The 9,496-nt window shown below is 44.9% G+C and overlaps 1 protein-coding gene across 1 annotated transcript in view; it reads right to left on the reverse strand.

The window, feature by feature from the left end:
• The window catches only part of TRAM1 (translocation associated membrane protein 1), a 36,228-nt gene extending 27,663 nt beyond the window's left edge, over positions 1-8,565 (reverse strand). Inside the window, exons 1-2 of the mRNA XM_044294452.1 lie at positions 8,314-8,565; positions 2,909-2,972 (exon numbers count right to left, since the gene is read on the reverse strand). Of these exons, the coding sequence (XP_044150387.1) occupies positions 2,909-2,972; positions 8,314-8,436 (187 nt within the window). The 5' untranslated portion in view covers positions 8,437-8,565. The remainder of the gene's footprint in view (positions 1-2,908; positions 2,973-8,313) is intronic.
• Between the last annotated feature and the right edge of the window lie 931 nt (positions 8,566-9,496).

Here is a 9,496-nt window from a genome sequence, read left to right on the forward strand (position 1 = left end):
CTGGTCTGGGGCCTACATCAGACCCCGGGCAGCCTTCACACACATCGGCACCCTGCGATCGCATTTGCTGGGTGCAGATGGGAGACAGAGGGAGTGCGCTCCCTCGGTCAGCACTTTCCATACAGCGGGCCCCTCGGTGTACCTTCCGCAAAAACACGTATGGGTGGTCACTAAAGGGGTTAACTAATGTCCTGTCTGTCTTTAAGGGGGGGGGAAACTTGTCTTTTCCCCATTGTTGCCAAGGTCTCAGAATTGACCACATTGTATCCAGTTTAGACTGTCACAGCAACAGCACAAACCTCCTTCCAGCTGCGTGCATTCCACATTTTATGGAATGTCCTGCCCATTAAAGAACCGCCCTATGCTATATTGGGGGGGGGGGGGGGGGCACAATGACAAGGTGATAAGGTTTTTATTTCATTTTTTCTGTTACGGTGTTCACTTTTTCAGGCGATGCAATATGTAATGTAATATGTTTATTTTTTTATTGTTTAGATATTTCATATGCAACATTGGGAAAGGGGGCGATTTAAACTTTTAGCATTTTTTTTCTTCTTACTTTTTACTTATTATTAGTCCCCTTGTCCTATTCACCCCAATAGACCTCTATTAGGGTGAAAAGGACTTTACACTGTCCCTGCTACCCTGTGCATACAGCAACAAGGCTTTAGTAGCGTCCTGAGCGCCGGCACCTGAGGGGTTAATTGCCGAAGTCCGAGGGATCGCTGTGCCCTGTTATTGAAGCGGGGTATGTGATACTGCCGCCGGCACCAGCTGCCTAGACTTCCTCCTTCTCCACTGTGCTGCTGAAGACAACATGGCGTGCACTCAGAGCAGCGCATGCCATGTTCTTTAACAGATACTAGGCTGCGCAGCCTAGTATCGTTAAATAGTAAAACCCAGTATTGCATCGATACGGGTCGAAAAGTATTGATTGGGTATCGATACCCGGTGCAACTCTAATATAAATCTGGTGACGGTCTCCTGTTTTATAGGATGCCGCCTGCAGCTCAGACACCAGGTTTAACGTGACAGGTTCCCTTTAAAGCAGGCATGTCCAAACTGTGGCCCTCCAGCTGTTGCAAAACTACAACTCCCAGCATGCTTAGATAATTTACAGCTATTAGGGCATGCTGGGAGTTGTAGTTTTGCAACAGCTGGAGGGCCGCAGTTTGGACATGCCTGCTTTAAAGTAACTAGACTACAGGCTGATACACTGTGGCAAACAGACTGGAAGGAGGTTTGTGCTGTTGCTGTGACAGAGTCTAAACTGGATACAATGTGGTCAATTCTGAGACCTTGGCAACAATGGGGCAAAGACAAGTTTCAACTTCTGCATATAACCAAGAATGTTTCCACTGAAAACTGTAAGCAACTAATGCACAGTATGTACGGAAGCTTGCAAATGTCCATAATATGATTAAAGCTTTTACATAAAAACAACATCCCCCTTAAAGACAGACAGGGCATCAGTTAACCCCTTAGCGACCACTCACCCATGCAGCCAGGACCGGCAAGAGTGCCGATCCGAGCTGTTTAACACTTTACATGCCGCGGGCAATGGCGGACTCCCTCTTGTCTCCCATCGGCACCGAGCAAATGCGATCACGGGGTGCCGGTGTGTGTGTGTGTGTGTGAAGGCTGCCTGGGGTCTGATGTAGGCCCCAGACCAGCCTTCAGTACTTTCCAGCAGGTCAATGTCAGAATGGCATTGCCATTAAAATATAATGCATTATAGGGCTAGTGCATTGCATTTTAAAAGTAATCAAAAAGCTGACTTAAGTGTTAAAAAAAAAAAAAAGCCAATAAAAAATCCCATAAAAAAATTTAAGCTTTTTTTCCATTGAAAATACGCTTATCAATGAAAAAAATTGCAAAAAAAAAATACGAATTTCCCATATGTTTGGTATTGTCACGTCTGTAACGACCCAGACTACATAAATAGCATGTAAAGAAACCAGATTGCTAATTTATTCTTAGTTGTCACTGAAAAAAAAAAAAAAAAAAAAAAAAAACTTAACAAGCGATCAAAAAGCGCCATTTACTCCAAAATGATACCAATGAAAAATACAAGTCGTCCCGCTAAAATAAAGTTATGGGTCTTTGGAAGCGGCAATGCAAAGACATTTTTTTATTTTACAAGTTATAGCTCTTAGAACGAGACTATGAAAAAAAAGAAATACGCTTGGTCAGTGACACTGGGTTCACACCTGAGCGTTTTACAGCGCATTCAAAATGCGCTGTAAAATGCTCAACACATGAAAACCAATGCTTCCCTATGGCCCTGGTTCACACTTGAGCGTTTTACAGCACGTTTGAACGTGCTGAAAAACTCCCCTACGCTCAAAAAAGTTCTTGAGCTTCTTTGGGGCGTTTTGTCACGCGTTCCCGTACATAGACTTTCGGGAACACGCGACAATGGGCGTTCGCTTGACTCTGTATGCGCGATTGTAAACGCTGGTACAATCGCGCATACAGAGCGCTCCTTTCAGAACGCTCAGGTGTGAACCCAGGGTAAGGCCCAAAACAGGCTGGTCACTAAGGGGTTAAAGTGAATGTGTAATCAGAAAATGACCTATTGTTTAAATCACTTTAGGTTAACTTTGTTTAATTTTTCTTTTAATTGTTCACGTCACTATTTTCCATTGAAAATACGCTTATCAATGGAAAAAAAAAATAAAAAAAATTGCAAAAAAATAAATAAAAATATTACCCATATGTTTGTGCCACGTCTGTAATGACCAACAATTATTTCATTGATAAGCGTGTTTTCAAAACTACGAAAAAAAAATCTAAAAATAACTAATAGTGTCTGCAAGGAATACAAATGAAACCAAGGCTTCATGTTAATCCCCATTGTTTCAAGTTTTTGGACGCAACATCACAGATAAAATTCTTTGCTGCTTACCTTCCACTGGAATGGTGACGTTATACTGCAGCGTGACAAACATGACCGCCGCCTTTGCAGTAATCTAAAAAGGAGAAAAATATAAAAATATTTGAATTAATAATCTTTATTTTTGTAGCACACTATATTCCAGAGTACAATTGTTCTAAACAAGTGAATACAGGCAGAAGATCGCCATAGCCAATATCCCAAAAAGAAGTAGGGAACCTGAAGCCATCAGCAACGGTAGAAGCCTCACCTTCACCTATCACGGCTCCCCACGGACTGTGGCGAAACACCAGATGAAAGGATGCCATGTTGTCAGGACCAGCCATGCCATGTGACACTGTACTGGATTTACAAAATAATTAGGTTTTGTAGATCTGTGTCATGCTCCTCCTAAATTCAGTAGACAATCCTATGGGCCCAGACTGTGATGGAGATTTATCAAAACTGGTGTGAAGTAGAACAGTCTTAGTTGTCCATAGCAACCAATCAGGTTCAACCTTTCATTTTCCAAAGGAGTGCTGAAAAATAAAAGGTGGAATCTGATTGGCTGCTATGGACAACTAAGACTGTTTTACCTTCCACCCAAAAAATAATAATAAAAATAAATAAAAAAATCACACTCCTAGCATGCGTGGTAACCTGTGGCCAAGTACAAAGAAAAGAAAAAAAAAATAATAACACACCCCACTGTCCACATTCCCACCATTTCTGTTTTGCTGCCTTGGCCCCGGCTGTTTCTGGTCCTAAAAGAACTGAAGTGGCCTCGTCAATACTGATGCTGCAAGTCACTTTCGGTTCACTTGTCTTAAAGGAACATGAAGAAGATCCAGGAAAAAGACAGCAGCACAGAAATGAAGGGACTGTAAATAAGTGAGTTTTATGGGGTTAAAAAAATAAAAATAAAATAAAAGCTTTTTTCGAGCGTTTTATACTTTCCTATTGGCCAGCACGCAACATCTGGTTGCAAAAAAATAAATAAATAATAAATAAAAGTATGAACCCACCCTTAAAACTAGCTTTTCATAGTTGAGAGTTAAAAAATTTAATTAGCGGTGATAAATGAGTGACTGCTGCCACACATCAGATATACCAGTGTGAAGTCTGAGAGGTCAGCTTACATATGCTCAACCGTTCACCGCCATAAGCTAAGCTTCTTCATGACAGGACCGAGCTGCCACGTTAACATCTCCTTGTAGTTCTAGGCACACAGCCAGAGAGGCACGCTGCAGCCGGCGGAGCAGAGAGGATATCCAGGAGTGCAGGCCACCCAGAGCCCCAGGTACACGACGCTATAAGGAACCGTGCGGTAATATCCATGCCCTGCACAATATCATCCTGTATGCGTTACAAGTGCAGGATGTCAAACACCTACAAAGCCATAATAGTAATCCAACCGCATAAAACAATAGCCACCGGAAAATGCAGAGATACAACAAGGTCATAAACAATTCGTTATTTTAGAAATGGAGAACATGTTCCCGGCACCTACTGATGACGGAGGTAAATGTACACTGGCATCAGACAAGCGTACCATAAGGGGGAATTAATCGCACGTGGTGTACCCAATCTTCCCTAGACCTCATTCAGACGGTCATAGCATTACCGCAGCAAATCTTGGCCTGACCACAGGTCCTCAAATCCAAAGCTAACAGCATCATAAGGATCTATGAGACTACGTTCAGATCAATAGACCCAAAGTATGTTTTTCATACATTTTTATTAAAAATTAATTTTAAAAAAATTAAGGTGCTTTTTTCCATCCATTTTTTTCCTAGAAATGCCAATAGAAAAATAAAAAATAAAAATATAGCTCGCTTACAGCTAACATATGGCGGCTGGGGGACTGAAAATTGCCACAAAAAATAAAAATAAAAATGTAGTCTACCTTCACATCTGTAGCCAGGTGTCAGACCCCATTATAGTCAATAGGTACGGCATGCGGCAGTATCGGAGCCACAGAAACATCCTGCCAGGCTCTGACGCATATGTGAAACTAGCCTTAGTAGCCCACAAAAAAGGTACAATTAGGCCTCATTCACATGATCGTTGTTTGGGTCCGCATCCGAGCCGCATTTCACTTTAATAGGGTCGTATAAGATGCGGACAGCACTACTGGCTCACAAAAACTGATAGAAATAAGTGACCAAAAAAACCTTAGTGTGAACTCGGCCTCTCTTTTTTGCAGTGTGTTTTACCACTAGTGTTTTCTTCGTGTTGTTTTTTTCCCCCCTGTAAAAGAGAAGGTGTTGGCACCAAGATCTCCAGCACGCTGCGTTTTTAAAGAGTCAGAAAGCCAAAAACCACCACCTAATGAATAACGTGCCAGTAGCGTCCTGCGCTTCATATTTGCTATAGATCCTCAGCTAACATCTAGAGCTGTTTTTTTTTAACCAAAACGCCACTAAAAACCTCCATGTGAATGCACCCTTATGAAAGAAACAGGAAAATCTGTGCCAGCTATCCGGAATCCTGCAGTGCAAATGCCAACTTAACGGCCTCTACTTAGGCCTCATGCACACGATCGTTCCGTTTTTTGCGGTCCACAAACCGCAAAAAACGGAAGCAGCCCGTGTGCCTTCTGCAATTTGCGGAACGGAAGGCCCATTGTAGAAATGCCTTTCTTGTTCGCAAAACGGAGTGCTGTCCGCATCTTTTACAGCCCCATTGAAGAAAATGGGTCCGCATTCGAGCCGCAAAAACTGCAGCTCGGATGCGGACCACAACAACGGTCGTGTGCACGAGGCCTTACACATGAAGGAGCTCGGCGGGTCACTAGCTCTGCCATCTACAGCACAAATACACAAGTGTGGCCTAGCGTATGCATTTACACTGACGGGGAGCGGTGTCTGGCAGCAGCTTATCTGCTATGGAAACTGGATCAGGCATGCTGAAATCCCCTTCACCCCCAACATTGCAGTCCTGGGACAGTTTGGCAGATCCCTAGGTGGAAGTTAACCCTTTCAAATCAATAACCAGCAATTTTGGCCCACTTTGAACATACGTCTACCAATATAGAAGGATAGTGGGGATGTCACACACCGGTCTGCGTGATCCAGATGCAGGCAGGGTCTGGCGACTGCTCCCTCCTGTAGCCAGCAGTCGTTTCTGTCCAGGCTTGTACGGACGCTGCACATTCTTTTCCCCTTTATGAATCCGATAATTGCAGGTAAATGCGGCCATTATCCTCTCTAACATATGGACGTGTTCATCACCGTGCACTTACGATCTGTTCTTGTGAAAGTGTACAACTCCCAGCAGACATCCTGCTTGTATCATTACCTATATATCTTCAGGGCTCATGCACACAAACTTATTTTTTTTCCAGGTCTGTATGCAGAACGATTCATTTCAATAGGTCAACAAAAAAACCTGAAATGACTCAGTGTGTATTCTGTTTCTGCAAAAAAAAAAAAATATAGAACATGTCCTATTCTTGTCCGTTTTACAGACAAGGGCAGGCGTTGTTACAATGGATCTGCAAAATATATACGGTCATGTGCATGAGCCCTAATAAAGGCCTCTTTCACAGGAGTGAGTTTTCCGTCTGAATGAGATGTGTAGTGAACTGACAGCATCCAGACTAAATCGTTTATCACGGATCATCTTTGCGTTCAGGAAAAAAGAAAAAAAAAGAAAAAACACCACAGCATGTTTTATATTTTTTACAAAGCCCTGGCCCTATAGAAGTGAATAGGGCTTGTGTGAAAAAACGAAGGCATCCGGATACATATTAACATTCTGGCTTAATTGCCCATAGCAACCAATCAGATTCCACCTTTGATTTTTCAGCACTCCTGAGTGGTTGCCATCACCACTGAGGCCAGTCACTGGCTGCAGCAGCCACATAATCCTGACAGATGGGGAGCGAATGTCCAGTGAAGACACAAGTGACAAGGATGAGGCGAGTATGGATTTCTCCACAGGTCCCGTGGGTTGGAGCAGATTTAAAAAAAAAAATAAAATAATCTGGACTACCACTTTAAGCTTACCATACACATAACATGACAGGTGTGCCAGCCATCTCATATGTATGGGAGACTCCCAAGGAGAGGACAGTACTGTTGGATGTCGACATGTCTGGGAGGTACACAGCTGCTACAGGTGTCTTCCAGTAGTTCTCCCCCCTTTCAAGCCAAAAATCAGTCTGCCTGTTTATGGGAACGTTGGAAGAGACCGCTATCAGCTCCATAAAACGTATGGCCAGCTCTACCGATGAATACACCAACACCCCTGTCCTTAGACATGTGAACAACCCCCCCCCCCCTCCTTCTCCCAACATAAAAATACCACAGACGTAGGGAAATATGGTACTTGTAAGGGAAAACGGCTCAGGTACAATAATAAAACCTATGGACCAAGAAGAAATGTGCTCTCAAGAAAGCCAAGTTTATGAAGTGCTACCCGACATGTCAACTTTACTACAGGGCCATAAAAGCAACACTACACGCCACGTAAGGCCAAAGCATCCAGCCGGCGCCCATCAAAAACCTTTTACTCAGAGGGTACAGAAGACGACTATATCTACAGGACCGTACCTGTCTGTCCAAGGCTTTTAACTATAGCTGGATCCTGCACTGCCCTGAAATCTGTAGGCCTGGGCTCAGGATAGTGTAGAAGCCACCTTGCCGTTGGTAGATAGGCCTGACACAATTTTGACCCAAGGCATAAGTATAGTAGTAATTCAATTGTGTATAATCCACGTTTCCAGTGTTTGCGCATGGAGCTGGATACTTTGGCTTTTGCATGTCAGCCACGGTAGCGTGCACCATATTGTTTGGAGTTTTTTTTACTTTGCATCTACAGGATATTTACATACGTGAGGCAAGTCCTGAGACTTCCTCTTAGTGAGTCAGTCTGTACGGTACACTGCAGGACCTGATCACCAGGCTACACTTCTCCTACCCGCCTCATGCTGATGACATTAATTCCCTAATTTTTATATACTGGATATCAATATACCAAACCCTAACGGACGCTGCCATCCGGTTGGCAGGGATCGGCCCTGGTCAGGAGCAGTTGGCATGTTGTGATCATGGAACAAGCGATCCATGTAGGGGACGTGTATGACAAGCCGCACAATGGAAATGAGAGGTTGCCAATAGCAACCAATGCACTGTTTTCATTAAAAAAAAACTAAAAAAATAACAGGAGTGGTGGGCTGTGATTGGCTGCTTCCCTGCACCCCCACAATGCTCGGGAGGGGGGTGCACTGTACACGTGTGACTACAACACACCACCCGTGTACATATACGCGTACATACGAGTGCACTGTACAGGACAGAAGAGAAGCTGCTGCGCACTTGGCCAGCTCCGAGGCATGCTGGAACCTCTAGTCCCACAAGCTGCTCCCCGGTGCAACGTCCCGCAGAGAGTGCACCGGCTGGGAGCCCAGTCTGCGCCTCTCAGGCCCCACTCACCTCGAACATGAGCCCGAGTAAGAAGAGCATCGCCAGGCAGGAGACGATGTCCGCGTGGTTCTGGATGATGAACTCATGGCTCAGCACCGGAGGGGTCTTGTTGCTCTTCTTGCGGATGCCCATGATGACGGATGGCACTTGTCTCTCGCACACACCAGGGACAACTGGGGCTGCAACCCACCAGGTGCACCGCCTCCTCCTCTCTATCTCTCTGAGATGACGCTATACACTACCACTGCTTTACACCACGTCAGCACTCCGGGGAGGAGTCGCGTCGGTTACGGATCACGTGAAAAGCAACGGTTGCGCCGAGAGCGCCATCTTTCTTCCGGGCAGAATCCCCATAAGGGCGGAGTCTAAGCTGTTGGCGTTCAAAACGCTACGGCTATGAAACCTTACCGTTACTTCTGAACGAATAAATAAGTCAATGCGTCTTTTTAAGTGGAATGCACTATTCCTTGCCTTTATTGTTCTTTCCCGAGTCCTTACAAACAATGTTCCATCAATAAAGATGGCGGAACAGAGCGTCACGTCGTAGTCGGCAAGAGACCTTTCGCTTTTCTTAATGTACGTGAGGGGCGTGCGGTGACGTCAGTGGGAGGGGCCTGCTGTGCACCAGTAAACATGTGGTGTTCGGTGATTGGCTGTCGGTAGTACACGTAGAACAGGGATGATGCCTCATACAGTGCAGTGTAGCACAGTCCCTGTCAGGACTCAGGACCGGTGGTCACACCGCCCAGCCCACCACTTTACTATCTATAGGGTGCCCCTGCTAGGAAACAGTGTAGTGAACCAAAGAGTATACCACTGCACTGGCCAAACACTGCCACACTGTACCCAATAATGCCGCCATATGGTACTAATAACAGCGGGTTGCTCATCACGGGATGTTTTCTACAGACCTGCAGTGGTAATCTTACTGGGCTGAGCTCACACTTCAGTTATTTGGTCAGTTCTATCACTTAGGGCTCATTCAGACGGAACGGATGCATACCCATTCATACGGATGTGCGAATGGACTCTTACCCCGCGGAAGGCAATTCCGCAGCAGAACACAGTAGAAATGAAATGAAAGGACGCTTGACTCTCAGCCGACAGTAGGAGGCGCACTATCACAACTGGGTATTTAGCAATTTTCAGATTTAATGGTAGACAATGCATTTTGGGGTACTCCTGACCCCTT

This window comes from Bufo gargarizans, chromosome 5, assembly GCF_014858855.1.
Source record: "Bufo gargarizans isolate SCDJY-AF-19 chromosome 5, ASM1485885v1, whole genome shotgun sequence".
Classification (NCBI taxonomy): Eukaryota; Metazoa; Chordata; class Amphibia; order Anura; family Bufonidae; genus Bufo; species Bufo gargarizans.